The 26,673-nt window shown below is 34.8% G+C and overlaps 1 protein-coding gene across 2 annotated transcripts in view; it reads left to right on the plus strand.

Moving 5' to 3' along the window:
* Nucleotides 1–469: 469 nt before the first annotated feature.
* The window catches only part of LOC144441920 (cAMP-dependent protein kinase catalytic subunit PRKX-like), a 156,980-nt gene continuing 130,776 nt past the window's right edge, over nt 470–26,673 (plus strand). For both annotated transcript variants that reach the window (XR_013481588.1, XM_078131186.1), the window contains exons 1-2: nt 470–877; nt 25,090–25,258. Coding sequence is in view for 1 of the 2 variants with exons in the window: in XM_078131186.1 (XP_077987312.1) it covers nt 742–877; nt 25,090–25,258 (305 nt within the window). In the remaining variant the exon portion in view is untranslated. The remainder of the gene's footprint in view (nt 878–25,089; nt 25,259–26,673) is intronic.

Consider the following 26,673-nt stretch of genomic DNA (forward strand, 5'->3'; position numbering starts at 1 on the left):
CAGGCCAATGAAACTGTCTGGTCCCTGACATGTGTTTGAAAATGTTTGTCATGATCTGACAAGTGTCCTGGTTGGAGAGGTACGAGCAGGTTGAACATTATACTTGCACTTGTGCATCATTTCCCTGCCAAGACATTTTTGTCTAGCAGCAGTGGTCCATCTTTTTTTCCCATCACCCACTCATATCCGGATTTTTTTCCGCTAGCAACTCCATTTGGCATCTTTTTTCCCCCGAAATCTTCCACACCCGGTACCCCCCCAGGATATCAAATGGTCCACCCCTAACGAGCCGGTCCCTATTTCGAAGTGTAGAACTTTAATACACGTGTACTAACACATCTGGTTGCGAGAATGATATTGGCGCAGGCCCTACAAGTCAAGTCAAGCAAGGGATCGAGCTTAGGGAGTAGAGGTGAGTCCTGGAACAGCCATTCATAAGATTGTCATTCCACTAAGCCGTCGTTACACTCAATATATATCCCGTACAACTTGACACGCAAACTTTTACGCTGGTACTGTGGTAGAAGTGCAGTTTACTGTGCTGGTGTTTAGTGTTTGAAACTCAGCAGGAGTTTGGATCTATGATGGTTAAATACGAATTGATCTGAGAAGATGTCACACATAATCCTGAAATCACGGAGTAAATGAGCGACAATTTCAAGGATATAGCGTAGACTTGTATAAACATTAATTGACTACGAGTGAAAATCGAAGTTTTGTGATAGCCGCGACGATTGGGAGATGGCTGCCTCTAGGATCAGAGGAAAATCTGCGAAGCGTTCCCAAAATAAGGTAAAAGAGTTGCCTCCTCCTGATGTCCAAGAAGACGGTGAACGGAAGTACAAACTAGATGATCTGGAAATTCACTGTACGATTGGTGAGTATTGCCAAGTTTTGAAGTGTTATACTCTAGAAATATAATGAATTGAAGGGCTGTGTGAGGTCAAATGCGGTTAGGTCGCATAGCTGCGTTTCCTAAGGCACATGTATGCATGCTACACCAACTATAGTAGTTATAAATACAATAGGTGTTAATGTATTATCAGTCAACAAAGCCGGCTTACTGAGGACAATCGTGAGCTGTCCATGCAAAACAAAACAGTTTACAGCCTACAGGTTGAACAGATGACGAGGAGTACAAGAGTGCGAAGTTAAGAAGTAGGGAACGCTGAAATTGGAATTTGGATAAAACAAATCTAGCTAGTTGGTATTACAAATAAGCAACTTTATGCCCCGACATACATTTGTAATTGAACGTTGTACTATGTATGTATGTATGTATGTATGTATGTATGTATGTATGTATGTATGTATGTATGTATGTATGTATGTATGTATGTATGTATGTATGTATGTATGTATGTATGTATGTATGTATGTATGTATGTATGTATGTATGTATGTATGTATGTATGTATGTATGTATGTATGTATGTATGTATGTATGTATGTATGTATGTATGTATGTATGTATGTATGTATGTATGTATGTATGTATGTATGTATGTATGTATGTATGTATGTATGTATGTATGTATGTATGTATGTATGTATTTATTTATTCAGGTAAACCAACGGGCATAAAGCCCATTTACAGGCACCTTTAAAAACAAATAAGGAAAAACAAGCACTAAAAAGATAAAACAAGGGGTAGCAATAACAGAAGTGACATGACATAAAAGGCAAACACAGAAATAAAAACAACAAAACAGGAAAAATTATTAAAAACACGCAGCCTGAAGCACACGCCGAAAGGCGGAAACAGGACTAAATAAATCTATGTTTGGATTTGCTTTAAAAATGTCATTACAAGTGGTTAAACATCTTAAAATTGGGGAATATTTTCTCAGATTTACTCTGGAGGCACTGATGCGAAAGATATGGTTATTACGTAACTGTCTGCTCTGTACATTAAAACAAACCTTGTACAAAATGGATGGACAATTATAGCGTGAATTGACCAGTTTGTAAACAAAAATAGCATCTAAAAACTTTCGCCTCCTCACCAGTGGGGGAAGCTTAAACCTAGCACATAGTGAATCGTAATCTATTGAAGTATATTGCACATTTGATTTAAAACATAAAAATTTAATAAATTTCTGCTGTACACGTTCGATTTTATCAATTTGAGTTACTTGCCATGGTGACCAAATTACACTGCAGTACTCAAGATGGCTTCTAACATGGGTCACATATAAAGATCTTAATGTAGAAATGTTGGAAAAATTGGCACGTGTACGTTTGATAAAACCCATCATTCTAAAAGCTTTCCATGTATGTATGTATGTATGTATGTATGTATGTATGTATGTGTGTATGTATGTATGTATGTATGTGTGTATGTGTGTATGTGTGTGTGTGTATTTGTTTGTTTGTTTGTTTGTTTACTTGTTTATTTGTGTTTGTTTACTCGTGTATTTGTATATGTAAACAAAACAAACTGAGCCTGAGCTCCCTGATATGAGACAAATAAATGTACCAAGGGACTGATGCCAGTGTAGGTGATATCAGTTATTCACCATAAAATTATAGGTAGTAGAGTTGAAGTGTTTGTTCATCAGTGGATGAAGTGGGCTTGGCATTTCTCTCCAACTATTATCTTAATAAGAATTACAGTACATGTGGCCAAACCATGTGGCTTTGACACTTTAGATTTTAACCCTCACATCAATCAATCAAAATGATATATTAAAATATCATTGCAGAATCATGAATGAATTAAAACATTTTAAAAACTACCTATGGTGTACTTTTTACCATAAGTAGCAAAGATAAACATGAACATCAACTGTTTTTTAAAGCTGTAGACACGATAATTGCAACTACTAACATTGAAGTGAAGGATGACTGCAATTGTAAGCTAGCTAGTGACAATAGGAAAGCTTTAATTGCAGGCTTTATAGGGATATATGACTACATTTAGACAATAGAGTTATTTCAAGTGTTGTATGATGAAGGTATTTAGACAAGTCAGTGATATCTCCACCTCCACACAATGTATTCATGTATGTTAGAAAACTTTACATGTACAAAATCCCTAGGGTGAAATTACTGCAAGGCCCTCTCTGTACCTATTGTTTGTCAAAGCTATTATAACAGTTTGAATGGATGAAATGAGTTGTAAGTGTAGAATAGATGAAATGAGTTGTAAGTGTAGAATTGTGTATGAAATGAGTTGTAAGTGTAGAATAGATGAAATGAGTTGTAAGTGTAGAATAGATGAAATGAGTTGTAAGTGTAGAATAGATGAAATGAGTTGTAAGTGTAGAATAGATGAAATGAGTTGTAAGTGTAGAATAGATGAAATGAGTTGTAAGTGTAGAATAGATGAAATGAGTTGTAAGTGTAGAATAGATGAAATGAGTTGTAAGTGTAGAATAGATGAAATGAGTTGTAAGTGTAGAATAGATGAAATGAGTTGTAAGTGTAGAATTGTGTATGAAATGAGTTGTAAGTGTAGAATAGATGAAATGAGTTGTAAGTGTAGAATAGATGAAATGAGTTGTAAGTGTAGAATTGTGTATGAAATGAGTTGTAAGTGTAGAATAGATGAAATGAGTTGTAAGTGTAGAATAGATGAAATGAGTTGTAAGTGTAGAATTGATGACATGAGTTGTAAGTGTAGAATTGTGTATGAAATGAGTTGTAAGTGTAGAATTGTGTATGAAATGAGTTGTAAGTGTAGAATTGATGAAATGAGTTGTAAGTGTAGAAAAGATGAAATGAGTTGTAAGTGTAGAATTGATGACATGAGTTGTAAGTGTAGAATTGTGTATGAAATGAGTTGTAAGTGTAGAATTGTGTATGAAATGAGTTGTAAGTGTAGAATTGTGTATGACATGAGTTGTAAGTGTAGAATTGTGTATGAAATGAGTTGTAAGTGTAGAATAGATGAAATGAGTTGTAAGTGTAGAATAGATGAAATGAGTTGTAAGTGTAGAATTGTGTATGAAATGAGTTGTAAGTGTAGAATAGATGAAATGAGTTGTAAGTGTAGAATAGATGAAATGAGTTGTAAGTGTAGAATTGTGTATGAAATGAGTTGTAAGTGTAGAATAGATGAAATGAGTTGTAAGTGTAGAATAGATGAAATGAGTTGTAAGTGTAGAATTGTGTATGAAATGAGTTGTAAGTGTAGAATAGATGAAATGAGTTGTAAGTGTAGAATAGATGAAATGAGTTGTAAGTGTAGAATTGTGTATGACATGAGTTGTAAGTGTAGAATAGATGAAATGAGTTGTAAGTGTAGAATAGATGAAATGAGTTGTAAGTGTAGAATAGATGAAATGAGTTGTAAGTGTAGAATAGATGAAATGAGTTGTAAGTGTAGAATAGATGAAATGAGTTGTAAGTGTAGAATTGTGTATGAAATGAGTTGTAAGTGTAGAATTGTGTATGAAATGAGTTGTAAGTGTAGAATTGTGTATGAAATGAGTTGTAAGTGTAGAATTGTGTATGAAATGAGTTGTAAGTGTAGAATAGATGAAATGAGTTGTAAGTGTAGAATAGATGAAATGAGTTGTAAGTGTAGAATTGTGTATGAAATGAGTTGTAAGTGTAGAATTGTGTATGAAATGAGTTGTAAGTGTAGAATTGTGTATGAAATGAGTTGTAAGTGTAGAATAGATGAAATGAGTTGTAAGTGTAGAATAGATGAAATGAGTTGTAAGTGTAGAATAGATGAAATGAGTTGTAAGTGTAGAATAGATGAAATGAGTTGTAAGTGTAGAATAGATGAAATGAGTTGTAAGTGTAGAATAGATGAAATGAGTTGTAAGTGTAGAATAGATGAAATGAGTTGTAAGTGTAGAATTGTGTATGACATGAGTTGTAAGTGTAGAATAGATGAAATGAGTTGTAAGTGTAGAATTGTGTATGAAATGAGTTGTAAGTGTAGAATAGATGAAATGAGTTGTAAGTGTAGAATAGATGAAATGAGTTGTAAGTGTAGAATTGTGTATGACGTGAGTTGTAAGTGTAGAATAGATGAAATGAGTTGTAAGTGTAGAATTGTGTATGAAATGAGTTGTAAGTGTAGAATAGATGAAATGAGTTGTAAGTGTAGAATAGATGAAATGAGTTGTAAGTGTAGAATTGTGTATGACATGAGTTGTAAGTGTAGAATAGATGAAATGAGTTGTAAGTGTAGAATAGATGAAATGAGTTGTAAGTGTAGAATTGTGTATGACATGAGTTGTAAGTGTAGAATAGATGAAATGAGTTGTAAGTGTAGAATTGTGTATGAAATGAGTTGTAAGTGTAGAATTGTGTATGAAATGAGTTGTAAGTGTAGAATAGATGAAATGAGTTGTAAGTGTAGAATTGTGTATGACATGAGTTGTAAGTGTAGAATAGATGAAATGAGTTGTAAGTGTAGAATTGTGTATGAAATGAGTTGTAAGTGTAGAATTGTGTATGAAATGAGTTGTAAGTGTAGAATTGTGTATGAAATGAGTTGTAAGTGTAGAATAGATGAAATGAGTTGTAAGTGTAGAATAGATGAAATGAGTTGTAAGTGTAGAATTGTGTATGAAATGAGTTGTAAGTGTAGAATAGATGAAATGAGTTGTAAGTGTAGAATTGTGTATGAAATGAGTTGTAAGTGTAGAATTGTGTATGACATGAGTTGTAAGTGTAGAATTGTGTATGAAATGAGTTGTAAGTGTAGAATTGTGTATGAAATGAGTTGTAAGTGTAGAATTGTGTATGATATATTTAAGGTATCCTGAAAGATTCAGACGTTCCTTTTTTCTTTCTAAGCAGACCAACGGCTAGCCCTTTCATGACTGCAGACTAATGTTAAGGTTGCCTATACTTACCGTAATTTTGTGTTTCTTATTGTAATACATTAAACACGATGGGTTGGTTGGTCAGTTAAATTAAAATGAGTGAATGTTTTCATGTCATTTTTGAATTTCATTTCGTAATCATGCTAAATGACTTAGAAACATGTAGAAATGACTTAGAAACATGTAGAAATGACTTAGAAACATGTGAAAATGACTTAGAAACATGTAGAAATGAGAAGGAAACTTTGAACCATTTGTTTTCAGCAATAAAAGATCAGATGGCCATGTTACAGTTAGTGACAATGTGATAGTCATGTTACAATTACTGACAATGTGATGGCCATGTTACAATTAGTGACAATGTGATGGCCATGTTACAATTAGTGACAATGTGATGGCCATGTTACAATTAGTGACAATGTGATGGCCATGTTACAGTTACTGACAATGTGATGGCCATGTTACAGTTAGTGACAATGTGATGGCCATGTTACAATTAGTGACAATGTGATGGTCATGTTACAATTAGTGACAATGTGATGGCCATGTTACAATTAGTGACAATGTGATGGCCATGTTACACTTAGTGACAATGTGATGGCCATGTTACAATTAGTGACAATGTGATGGCCATGTTACAGTTACTGACAATGTGATGGCCATGTTACAATTAGTGACAATGTGATGGCCATGTTACAATTAGTGACAATGTGATGGCCATGTTACAATTAGTGACAATGTGATGGCCATGTTACAATTAGTGACAATGTGATGGCCATGTTACAGTTACTGACAATGTGATGGCCATGTTACAATTAGTGACAATGTGATGGCCATGTTACAATTAGTGACAATGTGATGGCCATGTTACAGTTACTGACAATGTGATGGCCATGTTACAGTTACTGACAATGTGATGGCCATGTTACAATTAGTGACAATGTGATGGCCATGTTACAGTTAGTGGCAATGTGATGGCCATGTTACAATTAGTGACAATGTGATGGCCATGTTACAATTAGTGACAATGTGATGGCCATGTTACAGTTACTGACAATGTGATGGCCATGTTACAATTAGTGACAATGTGATGGCCATGTTACAGTTACTGACAATGTGATGGCCATGTTACAATTAGTGACAATGTGATGGCCATGTTACAATTAGTGACAATGTGATGGCCATGTTACAATTAGTGACAATGTGATGGCCATGTTACAATTAGTGACAATGTGATGGCCATGTTACAGTTACTGACAATGTGATGGCCATGTTACAGTTAGTGGCAATGTGATGGCCATGTTACAATTAGTGACAATGTGATGGCCATGTTACAATTAGTGACAATGTGATGGCCATGTTACAATTAGTGACAATGTGATGGCCATGTTACAATTACTGACAATGTGATGGCCATGTTACAGTTACTGACAATGTGATGGCCATGTTACAGTTACTGACAATGTGATGGCCATGTTACAATTACTGACAATGTGATGGCCATGTTACAATTACTGACAATGTGTTGGCAATGTTACAATTACTGACAATGTGATGGCCATGTTACAATTAGTGACAATGTGATGGCCATGTTACAGTTACTGACAATGTGATGGCCATGTTACAGTTACTGACAATGTGATGGCCATGTTACAATTAGTGACAATGTGATGGCCATGTTACAATTAGTGACAATGTGATGGCCATGTTACAATTAGTGACAATGTGATGGCCATGTTACAATTAGTGACAATGTGATGGCCATGTTACAGTTACTGACAATGTGATGGCCATGTTACAGTTAGTGGCAATGTGATGGCCATGTTACAATTAGTGACAATGTGATGGCCATGTTACAATTAGTGACAATGTGATGGCCATGTTACAATTAGTGACAATGTGATGGCCATGTTACAATTACTGACAATGTGATGGCCATGTTACAGTTACTGACAATGTGATGGCCATGTTACAGTTACTGACAATGTGATGGCCATGTTACAATTACTGACAATGTGATGGCCATGTTACAATTACTGACAATGTGTTGGCAATGTTACAGTTACTGACAATGTGATGGCCATGTTACAGTTAGTGGCAATGTGATGGCCATGTTACAATTAGTGACAATGTGATGGCCATGTTACAATTAGTGACAATGTGATGGCCATGTTACAATTAGTGACAATGTGATGGCCATGTTACAATTAGTGACAATGTGATGGCCATGTTACAGTTACTGACAATGTGATGGCCATGTTACAGTTAGTGGCAATGTGATGGCCATGTTACAATTAGTGACAATGTGATGGCCATGTTACAATTAGTGACAATGTGATGGCCATGTTACAATTAGTGACAATGTGATGGCCATGTTACAATTACTGACAATGTGATGGCCATGTTACAGTTACTGACAATGTGATGGCCATGTTACAGTTACTGACAATGTGATGGCCATGTTACAATTACTGACAATGTGATGGCCATGTTACAATTACTGACAATGTGTTGGCAATGTTACAATTACTGACAATGTGATGGCCATGTTACAATTACTGACAATGTGGTGGCCATGTTACAATTAGTGACAATGTGATGGCCATGTTACAATTAGTGACAATGTGATGGCCATGTTACAGTTACTGACAATGTGATGGCCATGTTACAATTAGTGACAATGTGATGGCCATGTTACAATTAGTGACAATGTGATGGCCATGTTACAATTACTGACAATTAGTGACAATGTGATGGCCATGTTACAATTAGTGACAATGTGATGGCCATGTTACAGTTAGTGACAATGTGATGGCCATGTTACAATTAGTGACAATGTGATAGCCATGTTACAATTAGTGACAATGTGATGGCCATGTTACAATTAGTGACAATGTGATGGCCATGTTAGAATTAGTGACAATGTGATGGCCATGTTACAATTAGTGACAATGTGATGGCCATGTTAGAATTAGTGACAATGTGATGGCCATGTTACAATTAGTGACAATGTGATGGCCATGTTACAATTAGTGACAATGTGATGGCCATGTTACAATTAGTGACAATGTGATGGCCATGTTACAGTTACTGACAATGTGATGGCCATGTTACAGTTAGTGACAATGTGATGGCCATGTTACAATTAGTGACAATGTGATGGCCATGTTACAATTAGTGACAATGTGATGGCCATGTTACAATTAGTGACAATGTGATGGCCATGTTACAGTTAGTGACAATGTGATGGCCATGTTACAATTACTGACAATGTGTTGGCCATGTTACAATTACTGACAATGTGATGGCCATGTTACAATTAGTGACAATGTGATGGCCATGTTACAATTAGTGACAATGTGATGGCCATGTTACAGTTACTGACAATGTGATGGCCATGTTACAATTAGTGACAATGTGATGGCCATGTTACAATTAGTGACAATGTGATGGCCATGTTACAATTACTGACAATGTGATGGCCATGTTACAATTAGTGACAATGTGATGGCCATGTTACAATTAGTGACAATGTGATGGCCATGTTACAATTAGTGACAATGTGATGGCCATGTTACAATTACTGACAATGTGATGGCCATGTTACAATTAGTGACAATGTGATGGCCATGTTACAATTACTGACAATGTTATGGCCATGTTACAATCAGTGACAATGTGATGGCCATGTTACAATTAGTGACAATGTGATGGCCATGTTACAATTACTGACAATGTGATGGCCATGCTATAATTAGTGACAATGTGATGGCCATGTTACAATTAGTGACAATGTGATGGCCATGTTACAGTTAGTGACAATGTGATGGCCATGTTACAATTAGTGACAATGTGATGGCCATGTTACAATTAGTGACAATGTGATGGCCATGTTACAATTACTGACAATGTGATGGCCATGTTACAATCAGTGACAATGTGATGGCCATGTTACAATTAGTGACAATGTGATGGCCATGTTACAATTACTGACAATGTGATGGCCATGTTACAATTACTGACAATGTGATGGCCATGTTACAATTAGTGACAATGTGATGGCCATGTTACAATTAGTGACAATGTGATGGCCATGTTACAATTACTGACAATGTGATGGCCATGTTACAATTAGTGACAATGTGATGGCCATGTTACAGTTAGTGACAATGTGATGGCCATGTTACAATTAGTGACAATGTGATGGCCATGTTACAATTAGTGACAATGTGATGGCCATGTTACAATTAGTGACAATGTGATGGCCATGTTACAGTTACTGACAATGTGATGGCCATGTTACAATTAGTGACAATGTGATGGCCATGTTACAATTAGTGACAATGTGATGGCCATGTTACAATTAGTGACAATGTGATGGCCATGTTACAGTTAGTGACAATGTGATGGCCATGTTACAATTAGTGACAATGTGATGTCCATGTTACAGTTAGTGACAATGTGATGGCCATGTCTTGTGGTTATCTCTATTTATTTACCCATCTGTGTGTATGTCTGTCTCAGTCTCTTTCTCCCCTTTCTCTCTTCTTCTTTCCTTTACTCTCTGTTCCCCTTTCCTCCACACACACACACACACACACACACACACACACACACACACACACACACACACACAAACACATATACATGTACACATACATACATACACACACACACACACACACTATCTGATTTTCTGTCTGTCTGTCTGTCTGTCTGTCTGTCTGTCTGTCTGTCTGTCTGTCTGTCTGTCTGTCTGTCTGTCTGTCTGTCTGTCTGTGCCTATCCATCCATCCATCCATCCATTCATCCACCCATCCATCCATCTATTTAGTTCCATTCCATGCCATTTAATGTCAAAGACATACAGACAGGCAGGCACACAGACAGACAGACAGAGAGAGACAGACAGACAGACAGACAGGATAAAAAGATCCATATTTGACATTGTACTGAGAGGGTAGCATGGATTAATGATAATTTTATTACAATTTATAAAGTAACATAAATGTTTACAATTGACTCTGTTGATTCTCAACTATCAATTCTTACATCTTTTTTGTTGTGTGTATAAAGTCAAAGCAACTAATTAAAACTAGTGGAAACTTTATGGCTATTTAAAACATGTCATTTCACCACCCTTATCACCACCCTTATTATTTCACCATGGAAACTTTAGCCTACTCCACTTAGTGTAATATACTTCAACACTTAAAAACTGACACAGTCATCTTTCATATGAACACATATTGCACCCCAGGGAGCAATGGTATAGAACTAAATATGTGATAAATGTTTATGAGAATTAGTATTGTCAGTGGAAGGGAATACAATGGATTTGATGAAATGTCAGTACATCAGGTAACTACTAATAGTATACAATAAAACAAACACTGCAATTGTACATTGACTGTTTTATCTCCAAGGTCAATTAAATTTGTACTAAGGAGTTTTGTTCATTGGGTTACCCATTCAGACTATTATCAGACCATGAAACTGTCTGGTGAGAGACTGCAACACAAGACCATGAAACTGTCTGGTGAGAGACTGCAACACAAGACCATGAAACTGTCTGGTGAGAGACTGCAACACAAGACCATGAAACTGTCTGGTGAGAGACTGCAACACAAGACCATGAAACTGTCTGATGAGAGACTGCAACACAAGACCATGAAACTGTCTGATGAGAGACTGCAACACAAGACCATGAAACTGTCTGATGCCATGATAAATATTGCTGTTTTAGCCTACAAAAAGCTAGGCGTCTGAAAAGTTTGTTATTGTACATAACAACACTTTTTACACATTTTATTATGGAACAAACATGAACTTGATATGTGGTGTTTCACATTGTTTTTTGAAGTAGGAAAACACAGTAAAGTTATTTTATGAATAATATGGCCACTTTAAACATGATAAACAAAGGTACATGTACATGTATTATCAACAACTTGTAATGTTACATTCTGGGTCAGACATTGACAGAGCTTAATGTCAGGTGTCTTGATCTCTCTATCTTACTATTACATGAGATGCACATTGTATATCCATGATTCCTTCAGATAAATAATCACAAATATTCAGTGTTCATCTAATAAATCTTCATGTTTGCTAAGACCTATGAGTGCAACACTGAAAAAAACAAGAGGTGAAAATGAGTTTTAATGTGATGTTTCTTGACAATTTAGTGAGATGTATTTAACATGAAATCCATTGAATGACTCTCCAGAACTATTAAAGTTTATGAAAAAACATGTACCTTTATTTCCTGGAGTGGCATTCTAGTAATTTAAAGTTTATAGGTTAGTGTTTTCAAAAAAGGACCACCCCAATCCACTTTAGATGTCCTTCTAGTTTTACAAAATGAAATTACCCCTTCAATTTGAGTGCTATTCTGTCAACTGTCTTTACCCCTTCACTTTGAGTGCCATTCTGTCAACTGTCTTTATCCCTTCACTTTGAGTGCCATTCTACAAAAACGATTGCTATGAAAAAGTCATGACCTAAAGCCAATTAAAACATCTACCTAGTATTAAATACACTTCAAATACAGGACTTAAGTTGAAATAGTATTGAGTTGCTGAAGTCTGTGTTTATGTTGTAATTACAGTCTGTATGGAATTTATATTGTTTACATTAAGTACAGCCTTGCTTTCATTGTTATTGTCAGGTCAGCATGGTACAATCTAGGTATAATATACCAGACTTTCTATACACAATTACTACATGTTGTTTTACTTTATACTGGTAGTATTTTTATGGTTCTCTTTAATTCAATTCAGACTTCTTGAAGCCCACTCAGGTACACTAAATTACCACTAAACAATATTATGCGATACTTCTAGCTGTGGAAATATACGTTAAGAGAACTGCTAAGAGAACTGCGACATCTCTCTGTCCAACTAGTCTCCACTGTGTTGCCTTCCATTAAGAGAACTGTGACATCTCTCTGTCCAACTAGTCTCCACTATGTTGCCTTCCGTTAAGAGAACTGCGACATCTCTCTGTCCAACTAGTCTCCACTGTGTTGCCTTCCGTTAAGAGAACTGCGACATCTCTCTGTCCAACTAGTCTCCACTGTGTTGTCTTCCATTAAGAGAACTGCGACATCTCTCTGTCCAACTAGTCTCCACTATGTTGCCTTCCGTTAAGAGAACTGCGACATCTCTCTGTCCAACTAGTCTCCACTATGTTGCCTTCCGTTAAGAGAACTGCGACATCTCTCTGTCCAACTAATCTCCACTGTGTTGTCTTCCATTAAGAGAACTGCGACATCTCTCTGTCCAACTAGTCTCCACTGTGTTGTCTTCCATTAAGAGAACTGCGACATCTCTCTGTCCAACTAGTCTCCACTGTGTTGCCTTCCGTTAAGAGAACTGCGACATCTCTCTGTCCAACTAGTCTCCACTGTGTTGTCTTCCATTAAGAGAACTGTGACATCTCTCTGTCCAACTAGTCTCCACTGTGTTGCCTTCCATTAAGAGAACTGTGACATCTCTCTGTCCAACTAGTCTCCACTGTGTTGCCTTCCATTAAGAGAACTGCGACATCTCTCTGTCCAACTAGTCTCCACTGTGTTGTCTTCCATTAAGAGAACTGTGACATCTCTCTGTCCAACTAGTCTCCACTGTGTTGCCTTCCGTTAAGAGAACTGTGACATCTCTCTGTCCAACTAGTCTCCACTGTGTTGCCTTCCGTTAAAGGAAATCTTGATATTAAAAACATTTAAAACACTGTCAAGATCCTTGTACAAGTCATTGATAAATGTAGAAATGTATTTTAAATCACTAAATTCAACGTACATTCTGTAATTTCTTGTCTAACAGTTACTGGAGCCACAGAATGAATAACTAGACATGTACACATTGACCAGCTGACTATCCATTTGCACTGTGGTCAAGTAGTCATAGTTATGACAGATAGACAAGACGTAGGTTAAATTTAATGATTCAAAATTTATTTCTGTTTCTTAGTACTTATTAGCAAAGGTCTGGGTGTTATTTTTTACTGAAAATCTATGTGCTGGCAAAAAAAAAATGCAGTCTTTATAGGGTTTGAAATAAATTATAACCACAGCAGCTAGATGTAGAGTGGGATAGAGATTTGTTTGGAGTGTGCATTTGCAGAATATATAGGACAGTGTATTAGAACTATAAATGACAGTTTGATCTGGTTCCCCAATTCTGTTACCAAGGTTACCAAACCATCACAATAAGATGTCCGGTGTTAACATCACACTTGTACAAACTGTGTTATTTATCTATTGCACTTTAGATTTAACCTTTGCCATACTTGTATTCTATAAGGTAACCAGAAAGCTACAGCTGTGTGGCTATAAATCCTGATGACACACTTAAACTTATGTTGAAATGGTGTGAAAGTTATAGTATATGGATAGTTGTAAGTAGTAGGGAAAGATAGCATGATGTAAAGTACATGTATATTTATGTTTTGTATATTTGGTAAATTGATACCCTAGGGAATCCTTGAATAAAGTAGAGAGTAGTTACGGCAGACAGGCTGAAATTGTTTGTAAGAGTAAGTTTACTGAATAAGTATTTTACTTTTGTTGTTTTCAGGAGTTTATATGGTGAGGTTTAGATGGCTTCACCATGTCTGACTGTAAATGCGTACATACTGTGATCTTCCCAGGGTTATCATGAACATTTGTCACTTCACCTCTACACTTCACTATCTAACTTTATTGCTGTTTCAAATATTTACCAATTGCAATTACTAGATCTTACATATCACTGAGACAACATTGTAGGTATGCCAACTGGTAGTTGAGTGCAGCTTGTAGATGCTTTGAGGTCACTCTGCCAGTTTTCCTATATTGATATAATCTCACTCAAGTCAAACAGAAGTGAGGGCAGCGAGCTGCAGTGTCACATTCAGGACGTCATTAGCATAGTAATATGTCTGAGAATGTTTGGCCAAACTTTGCATTTTAGCAAAATTGAACAAATATTATAGATTGTGTTGTGTGTTTATGTGACTGGATTATCATGGATGTGTGTGTGCAATAAAAAAAAAATTCCAACTTATTCAAAGGTGTAAACAAATAAATTGTGTGGTTCTGATTACATTCAATTTTAGAATAGGTGGGGTAGGTAGATTTTTTATTTTATTTTTAATTTTTTTTCACACGTGAGTGTCTAGTTCAGGTTTTCCAAATGGTCTCTGTTTATTGGTTTCTTCTGATAAGATGTACAACCATTACAGATTGGAAGAATAGTTTTATATAGTCTTTTTAAGTTGATATCAGTTTCTATATCCACTATTTCTTGTGAGACTTCATGATTTTTGTGATTTTATTATTTTTTTCTCAAATATGTAAAAGAAGTTTAGGGTCAGCAGAAAAACTAGGTGGGGTCAGGTAACTGGAACCAAACAACTTTTTTTATTTGGCCTAAGTTGAAATCAAGCAGGAATAGTAGGAATACCATGATGCAATATAGCTTGTCTGTCAATGACACTGCAGCTGAGTAGAGTTCAATGGTTACAGTATTGTCAATTCTTTCTATTTTGGGGATTGGGTTATAATATTATTAATCTTTATGGGTTTTGTGGACTGAGATTGTGTGGCCGAACTTCAAATGTGAGCTCGACTGTAGGAGAGTCTGTAATAAGTCATATGGCCGAGGTCCACAAAACTCATATCTGGCCGTAAAAGTTTTATCATATACCTCTTGAATGTTAAAATATATTTGCAATCAATAATTTGGACATTTTTAAAGACATTATACTGAAAATAAATCGTTGTTGGATGTAAATCTGGAGGTATGCCAAGACCTCATCACATGTACATGACTTAATGGAGTGATTTCAGTATTTTTATATATCTCAATCTCCTTGTACATATGTACAGATATACAATACATATCTCAATCTCCTTGTATGTATGTACAGATATACAATATATATCTCAATCTCCTTGTACCTATGTACAGATATACAATACATATCTCAATCTCCTTGTATGTATGTACAGATATACAATATATATCTCAATCTCCTTGTACGTATGTACAGATATACAATATATATCTCAATCTCCTTGTATGTATGTACAGATATACAATACATATCTCAATCTCCTTGTACTTGTATGTACAGATATACAATATATATCTCAATCTCCTTGTACCTATGTACAGATATACAATACATATCTCAATCTCCTTGCATGTATGTACAGATATACAATACATATCTCAATCTCCTTGTACTTGTATGTACAGATATACAATATATATCTCAATCTCCTTGTACTTGTATGTACAGATATACAATACATATCTCAATCTTCTTGCATGTATGTACAGATATACAATACATATCTCAATCTCCTTGTAGGTATGTACAGATATATATCTCAATCTCCTTGTACGTATGTACAGATATACAATACATATCTCAATCTCCTTGTACTTGTATGTACAGATATACAATACATATCTCAATCTCCTTGTAGGTATGTACAGATATATATCTCAATCTCCTTGTATGTATGTACAGATATACAATACATATCTCAATCTCCTTGTACGTATGTACAGATATACAATACATATCTCAATCTCCTTGTACCTATGTACAGATATACAATACATATCTCAATCTCCTTGCATGTATGTACAGATATACAATACATATCTCAATCTCCTTGTACGTATGTACAGATATACAATACATATCTCAATCTCCTTGTACGTATGTACAGATATACAATATATATCTCAATCTCCTTGCATGTATGTACAGATATACAATACATATCTCAATCTCCTTGTACCTATGTACAGATATACAATATATATCTCAATCTCCTTGTATGTATGTACAGATATACAATACATATCTCAATCTCCTTGTACGTATGTACAGATATACAATATATATCTCAATCTCCTTGCATGTATGTACAGATAAACAATATATATCTCAATCTCCTTGTACGTATGTACAGATATACAATATATATCTCAATCTCCTTGTACATATGTACAGATATACAATATATATCTCAATCTCCTTGCATGTATGTACAGATATACAATACATATCTCAATCTCCTTGCATGTATGTACAGATATACAATACATATCTCAATCTCTTTGTACGTATGTACAGATATACAATATATATCTCAATCTCCTTGTACATATGTACAGATATACAATATATATCTCAATCTCCTTGCATGTATGTACAGATATACAATACATATCTCAATCTCCTTGTACGTATGTACAGATATACAATACATATCTCAATCTCCTTGTACGTATGTACAGATATACAATACATATCTCAATCTCCTTGTACGTATGTACAGATATACAATATATATCTCAATCTCCTTGTACGTATGTACAGATATACAATACATATCTCAATCTCCTTGCACGTATGTACAGATATACAATACATATCTCAATCTCCTTGTACGTATGTACAGATATACAATACATATCTCAATCTCCTTGTACGTATGTACAGATATACAATACATATCTCAATCTCCTTGCATGTATGTACAGATATACAATATATATCTCAATCTCCTTGTATGTATGTACAGATATACAATACATATCTCAATCTCCTTGCATGTATGTACAGATATACAATACATATCTCAATCTCCTTGTATGTATGTACAGATATACAATACATATCTCAATCTCCTTGCATGTATGTACAGATATACAATACATATCTCAATCTCCTTGTATGTATGTACAGATATACAATACATATCTCAATCTCCTTGCATGTATGTACAGATATACAATACATATCTCAATCTCCTTGCATGTATGTACAGATATACAATACATATCTCAATCTCCTTGCATGTATGTACAGATATACAATACATATCTCAATCTCCTTGCATGTATGTACAGATATACAATACATATCTCAATCTCCTTGCATGTATGTACAGATATACAATACATATCTCAATCTCCTTGCATGTATGTACAGATATACAATACATATCTCAATCTCCTTGCATGTATGTACAGATATACAATACATATCTCAATCTCCTTGCATGTATGTACAGATATACAATACATATCTCAATCTCCTTGCATGTATGTACAGATATACAATACATATCTCAATCTCCTTGTATGTATGTACAGATATACAATATATATCTCAATCTCCTTGTACCTATGTACAGATATACAATACATATCTCAATCTCCTTGTATGTATGTACAGATATACAATATATATCTCAATCTCCTTGTACGTATGTACAGATATACAATATATATCTCAATCTCCTTGTACTTGTATGTACAGATATACAATACATATCTCAATCTCCTTGCATGTATGTACAGATATACAATACATATCTCAATCTCCTTGTAGGTATGTACAGATATACAATATATATCTCAATCTCCTTGTACTTGTATGTACAGATATACAATACATATCTCAATCTCCTTGCATGTATGTACAGATATACAATACATATCTCAATCTCCTTGCATGTATGTACAGATATACAATATATATCTCAATCTCCTTGTACTTGTATGTACAGATATACAATACATATCTCAATCTCCATGTATGTATGTACAGATATACAATACATATCTCAATCTCCTTGTAGGTATGTACAGATATATATCTCAATCTCCTTGTATGTATGTACAGATATACAATACATATCTCAATCTCCTTGTATGTATGTACAGATATACAATACATATCTCAATCTCCTTGTACCTATGTACAGATATACAATACATATCTCAATCTCCTTGCATGTATGTACAAATATACAATACATATCTCAATCTCCTTGTACGTATGTACAGATATACAATACATATCTCAATCTCCTTGTACGTATGTACAGATATACAATACATATCTCAATCTCCTTGTACCTATGTACAGATATACAATATATATCTCAATCTCCTTGTATGTATGTACAGATATACAATACATATCTCAATCTCCTTGTACGTATGTACAGATATACAATATATATCTCAATCTCCTTGTACGTATGTACAGATATACAATATATATCTCAATCTCCTTGTACATATGTACAGATATACAATATATATCTCAATCTCCTTGCATGTATGTACAGATATACAATACATATCTCAATCTCCTTGTACGTATGTACAGATATACAATATATATCTCAATCTCCTTGTACATATGTACAGATATACAATATATATCTCAATCTCCTTGCATGTATGTACAGATATACAATACATATCTCAATCTCCTTGTACGTATGTACAGATATACAATACATATCTCAATCTCCTTGTACGTATGTACAGATATACAATACATATCTCAAGCTCCTTGTACGTATGTACAGATATACAATATATATCTCAATCTCCTTGTACGTATGTACAGATATACAATACATATCTCAATCTCCTTGCACGTATGTACAGATATACAATACATATCTCAATCTCCTTGTACGTATGTACAGATATACAATACATATCTCAATCTCCTTGTATGTATGTACAGATATACAATACATATCTCAATCTCCTTGCATGTATGTACAGATATACAATACATATCTCAATCTCCTTGTATGTATGTACAGATATACAATACATATCTCAATCTCCTTGTACGTATGTACAGATATACAATACATATCTCAATCTCCTTGCATGTATGTACAGATATACAATACATATCTCAATCTCCTTGTACCTATGTACAGATATACAATACATATCTCAATCTCCTTGCATGTATGTACAGATATACAATACATATCTCAATCTCCTTGTATGTATGTACAGATATACAATACATATCTCAATCTCCTTGCATGTATGTACAGATATACAATACATATCTCAATCTCCTTGCATGTATGTACAGATATACAATACATATCTCAATCTCCTTGCATGTATGTACAGATATACAATACATATCTCAATCTCCTTGCATGTATGTACAGATATACAATACATATCTCAATCTCCTTGCATGTATGTACAGATATACAATACATATCTCAATCTCCTTGCATGTATGTACAGATATACAATACATATCTCAATCTCCTTGCATGTATGTACAGATATACAATACATATCTCAATCTCCTTGCATGTATGTACAGATATACAATACATATCTCAATCTCCTTGCATGTATGTACAGATATACAATACATATCTCAATCTCCTTGCATGTATGTACAGATATACAATACATATCTCAATCTCCTTGCATGTATGTACAGATATACAATACATATCTCAATCTCCTTGCATGTATGTACAGATATACAATACATATCTCAATCTCCTTGCATGTATGTACAGATATACAATACATATCTCAATCTCCTTGCATGTATGTACAGATATACAATACATATCTCAATCTCCTTGCATGTATGTACAGATATACAATACATATCTCAATCTCCTTGCATGTATGTACAGATATACAATACATATCTCAATCTCCTTGCATGTATGTACAGATATACAATACATATCTCAATCTCCTTGCATGTATGTACAGATATACAATACATATCTCAATCTCCTTGCATGTATGTACAGATATACAATACATATCTCAATCTCCTTGCATGTATGTACAGATATACAATACATATCTCAATCTCCTTGCATGTATGTACAGATATACAATACATATCTCAATCTCCTTGCATGTATGTACAGATATACAATACATATCTCAATCTCCTTGCATGTATGTACAGATATACAATACATATCTCAATCTCCTTGCATGTATGTACAGATATACAATACATATCTCAATCTCCTTGCATGTATGTACAGATATACAATACATATCTCAATCTCCTTGCATGTATGTACAGATATACAATACATATCTCAATCTCCTTGCATGTATGTACAGATATACAATACATATCTCAATCTCCTTGCATGTATGTACAGATATACAATACATATCTCAATCTCCTTGCATGTATGTACAGATATACAATACATATCTCAATCTCCTTGTACGTATGTACAGATATACAATACATATCTCAATCTCCTTGTACGTATGTACAGATATACAATACATATCTCAATCTCCTTGCATGTACGTATGTACAGATATACAATACATATCTCAATCTCCTTGCATATATGTACAGATATACAATACATATCTCAATCTCCTTGTACGTATGTACAGATATACAATACATATCTCAATCTCCTTGCATGTATGTACAGATATACAATACATATCTCAATCTCCTTGCATGTATGTACAGATATACAATACATATCTCAATCTCCTTGTACGTATGTACAGATATACAATACATATCTCAATCTCCTTGCATGTATGTACAGATATACAATACATATCTCAATCTCCTTGTACGTATGTACAGATATACAATACATATCTCAATCTCCTTGCATGTATGTACAGATATACAATATATATCTCAATCTCCTTGTACGTATGTACAGATATACAATACATATCTCAATCTCCTTGCATGTATGTACAGATATACAATACATATCTCAATCTCCTTGCATGTATGTACAGATATACAATATATATCTCAATCTCCTTGCGTGTATGTACAGATATACAATATATATCTCAATCTCCTTGCACGTATGTACAGATATACAATACATATCTCAATCTCCTTGCACGTATGTACAGATATACAATACATATCTCAATCTCCTTGCATGTATGTACAGATATACAATATATATCTCAATCTCCTTGCATGTATGTACAGATATACAATATATATCTCAATCTCCTTGCATGTATGTACAGATATACAATACATATCTCGATCTCCTTGTACCTATGTACAGATATACAATATATATCTCAATCTCCTTGCATGTATGTACAGATATACAATACATATCTCAATCTCCTTGCATGTATGTACAGATATACAATACATATCATTTCAGTTGTATGAAATATACAAATGCACAAAAAAATGGAAATTACTCTCAACAAGGTTTGGCATTTAATAAAATTTATGATAATTTGACTATGCAACAGATATAAGTTACAGCTGTTCACAATCATATGGAGTCTATTGTCGGCTTCACTATTTGTACATCATTGATCAAATCCAAAGCTTCAATCTTTACCATCACTAAATACATGTAGAATACTGTTTAAGATTTTAGGGGGAATTTCCTGGTGCCAATGTTGAATATTGTTGGCTTCCACCTTTAATAGCATACACTTTAATACAGGATGCCAATAAGTTTGACAACACGCATAGCAACATTAAAGAAGGTAGTCCAAAATTCTGGCAACTGACCGTATTTGGGTCAGTCTGTGGTACGGTAAATTACTGACAGAGTAGAGCTCACAATTTCTCCATAGCAATACATAGGGACGTGATTATAGGTATATGATAAAACAGGTTTTGGGTTATTACAAGTATTAGGGAGATAGCTAAAATAAAGACTTAAAACTAAATGTCAAATTACAAATCAAGACTTGATGCAGTGCTTGAATCTTAACATTAGTCATTGACAATAACTGAACACAATCACATATCTTTCACCTTGGATATCTCTCCTGCTTTATTTTATTGCCAAATTTTACGATTTTCTTTGAGCGTTTTAGTAGCCAGATCAGTGATGTGTAGTTGCTGTGAGAAGGTATTTACAAGGGTCAGTGATACTGGTAAGGTACAGTCATTTGTATTGAATGGCATTATAGGCATGACTGCATGTCATGTGACGTGGAACATATACATTGTTAAGTATCACTTCTACAATAATGCCTCGTCTGTGTGTTATGTACTTCTATCTAGTCTACTAGCTCTGTGACTCCACTAAAGTCTTTCATATCCATACATGTAATGTGTGATTTGTGTAAAGTTCTTGTGTTGGTGCTATTTATGCTCATATCTGACTAGTGTGTGTAGTTAAATGTATTAACCAGTCAGTGTGTCCTAGAACCCTATGGTTTCTCAGTCATTCAATGTTGGTAAACATGCCACCATGCAAAAATACTACATACAATGTATGTGTGCACTAACTACAAGTATCAATCATTATCAGAAAGTGAGTCACTTCATCAATAGAGCTTGCCTGAATAAATGACAAAAATAAAAAATAGCACTGGTAAGTCGTGACACCGTAACATACATGTAACTGATTAAAAAATAGCATTGGTAAGTCGTACCACCACAACAGAACTGATTAAAAAATAGCATTGGTAAGTCGTACCACCACAACAGAACTGATTAAAAAATAGCATTGGTAAGTCGTACCACCACAACAGAACTGATTAAAAAATAGCATTGGTAAGTCGTACCACCACAACAGAACTGATTAAAAAATAGCATTGGTAAGTCGTACCACCACAACAGAACTGATTAAAAAATAGCATTGGTAAGTCGTACCACCACAACAGAACTGATTAAAAAATAGCATTGGTAAGTCGTACCACCACAACAGAACTGATTAAAAAATAGCATTGGTAAGTCGTACCACCACAACAGAACTGATTAAAAAATAGCATTGGTAAGTCGTACCACCACAACAGAACTGATTAAAAAATAGCATTGGTAAGTCGTACCACCACAACAGAACTGATTAAAAAATAGCATTGGTAAGTCGTACCACCACAACAGAACTGATTAAAAAATAGCATTGGTAAGTCGTACCACCACAACAGAACTGATTAAAAAATAGCATTGGTAAGTCGTACCACCACAACAGAACTGATTAAAAAATAGCATTGGTAAGTCGTACCACCACAACAGAACTGATTAAAAAATAGCATTGGTAAGTCGTACCACCACAACAGAACTGATTAAAAAATAGCATTGGTAAGTCGTACCACCACAACAGAACTGATTAAAAAATAGCATTGGTAAGTCGTACCACCACAACAGAACTGATTAAAAAATAGCATTGGTAAGTCGTACCACCACAACAGAACTGATTAAAAAATAGCATTGGTAAGTCGTACCACCACAACAGAACTGATTAAAAAATAGCATTGGTAAGTCGTACCACCACAACAGAACTGATTAAAAAATAGCATTGGTAAGTCGTACCACCACAACAGAACTGATTATAGATCCTAGTGATGGCACCATTCAGTTCATATCAATTAAGACCTGCAATTTTTTTATTTACTTTCGTGAAAACAGTTTTTAATCAATTTCATACAAATGAAAACATTTGCAAAAGCTGTCAACTAAAATCTCTAGTCTTCTTCACTTGCTGTCAACTATAATCTCTAGTCTTGTTCACTTGCTGTCAACTAAAATCTCTAGTCTTGTTCACTTGCTGTCAACTATAATCTCTAGTCTTGTTCACTTGCTGTCAACTAAAATCTCTAGTCTTGTTCACTTGCTGTCAACTATAATCTCTAGTCTTGTTCACTTGCTGTCAACTATAATCTCTAGTCTTGTTCACTTGCTGTCAACTAAAATCTCTAGTCTTGTTCACTTGCTGTCAACTAAAATCTCTAGCCATGTTGCCACGAGATGGCGATATAGTACCATGTAGATTCAAGTTATACACATTAATTAAATTCACCAAGAAATATGATTAAGAGGTACATGATTGTATAAACATGGTTGGATGGACTTCTCATTTGATGACAAACATTTCAATATGGAGTATTATACCATGCAGAAGCTAAAATATTGTCTTTGAACAGAAAATATGGATTATATGTATACATGTACCCTGGTCATTCTATATGCATGACAACCTGTGTCTACATCACTGGTTCTGTGGTGCTACATCACAACATATGAAATATGAGTTAAAATATTCCAAATTGTCACATTACTTTTCCTGATTTTTCATGAATTATGCTTCAGGAGGGATAATTATAATATTATTTCCCAATATTTTACTTCATTGAATAGTCTTGACCCAGTGGTTTGTCACTACTCGTCTAGAGACTTGTAGACAAGGCCCCCCCCCCACCACCACCACTACCACCACCACCACCACCACCACCACCACCACCACCACCACCACCACCATCACCCCCCCCCCCCCCACACACACACACACACACACACACACACACACAACCACCACCACCACCACCCACCACCACCCACCACCACCGGCGGTCTCTCATATATTCCTTGGCCGAATGAAGAAAAATATTGGGGAATAATATCTAATTATAACCTGTAAGACTATTATATGTGCTGTAACTATGTACCATATGACTTTCCCTTTCACCTAAAATACCATATTATCCTTTTTTTTTAGGAACTGGTACATTTGGGAGAGTTGTTCTTGTCAAGGACAAAGTGACTAAAGAGTATCAAGCATTAAAACTAATGAATATTAGTGATGTTATCAGGTTAAAACAAATAGAACATGTACAAAGTGAAAAAGCCATCCTACAACAGGTCCAACATCCATTCATTGTAAACCTGTAAGTAAACTCTCTCTTTATTTACCTCACGCACTTACTCAGTGGTTTCACCTTTGACAGATACACATTGTCTGTATGCAAATTAATGAATCCATTCTGTGTGTTAGACACTCAAGACACTTTTCAGATCCGTTTAGCTTCGTTAGACTAGGAACTAGGCTAATCTGACTCTACATACTGGCGTACAGGTAGCATGGTAGGGCATGCAATGGATGGTAGGGCATGCAATGGATGGTAGGGCATGCAATGGATGGTAGGGCATGCAATGGATGGTAGGGCATGCAATGGGTGGTAGGGCATGCAATGGGTGGTAGGGCATGCAGAAGTTATTTTCACGAGTGATTTGGTTTATTATGCCGCCGTATTTTCATGAGTGAAAATAATGTCTGTATGCCCTACCACCCATTGCATGCCCTACCATTGTGAGGCCGTGGGGTTCTGTTATTATTACTTGTACACCAAACATAATAATTCAGAAAAGGACGAATATCACTGTGTAGTGATTTAGGTCACCCAACATGCAAATTTATTGTTTAAGCTTTAAAAAGTAAGTTCATCGATGTTTGCAAGAGAATAACGGGCATATTTCTCTGAATTAACTCACCAAATCCATTGGAAACTGACTGGAAGGTACTCTTACTTGTCTAGCAGAACTAATAGTTTCATTATTGTATCCTTCATTTTCTAATCACTATCAATAGTGGTGGGTGGCGTTCATGTCCAGTTTGGAGGCAGCTGACACAAATCTGTGTACCTGTGTGCGTGTGACGACAGTTGGCAAATCTTGCTTTCCCTGGTCTGATATCAGTTTAAATGACCTACAGTAATGAACTTACTTTTAAAATATTTCATAAAGTGTATAATTTATCCAGTGCAAATGTTTAAAATACCAGATACCTTTGATACATTACTAAACATCAAGATTGATTATGTTTATATTTGGAAAGTAGTTGAAGTATTGTTTACTTGTTTGCAGTGAAACTAATTTATATAGTTATTTGATAGGTAATCAATTAATGTGCATAGTTAATTGATAGGTAAGTGACTAATTTGCATAGTTATTTGATAGGTAAGTGACTAATTTGCATAGTTATTTGATAGGTAAGTGACTAATTTGCATAGTTATTTGTTAGGTAAGCGACTGATTTGCGTAGTTATTTGTTAGGTAAGCGACTGATTTGCGTAGTTATTTGATACTTCAGAACTTGCAATGGTCAAGAAAAATAGTGAAATACTTTATGAACCAACAAAAAATTGTTTTAAAAGTGTGTATCGACCTGAAAGATGTATTTGTGTTTAAAAACAAAATGAATTTATTTGTTTATTTTCATCAGGGATTGGCTTTGCTTTAGGATCTATTTGATCTCAATTTATCTCATTTGCATAATGAACAGTGAAAATATCGGTTTTATTTC

This window comes from Glandiceps talaboti, chromosome 11 (assembly GCF_964340395.1).
Source record: "Glandiceps talaboti chromosome 11, keGlaTala1.1, whole genome shotgun sequence".
In the NCBI taxonomy this organism is placed as follows: domain Eukaryota; kingdom Metazoa; phylum Hemichordata; class Enteropneusta; family Spengelidae; genus Glandiceps; species Glandiceps talaboti.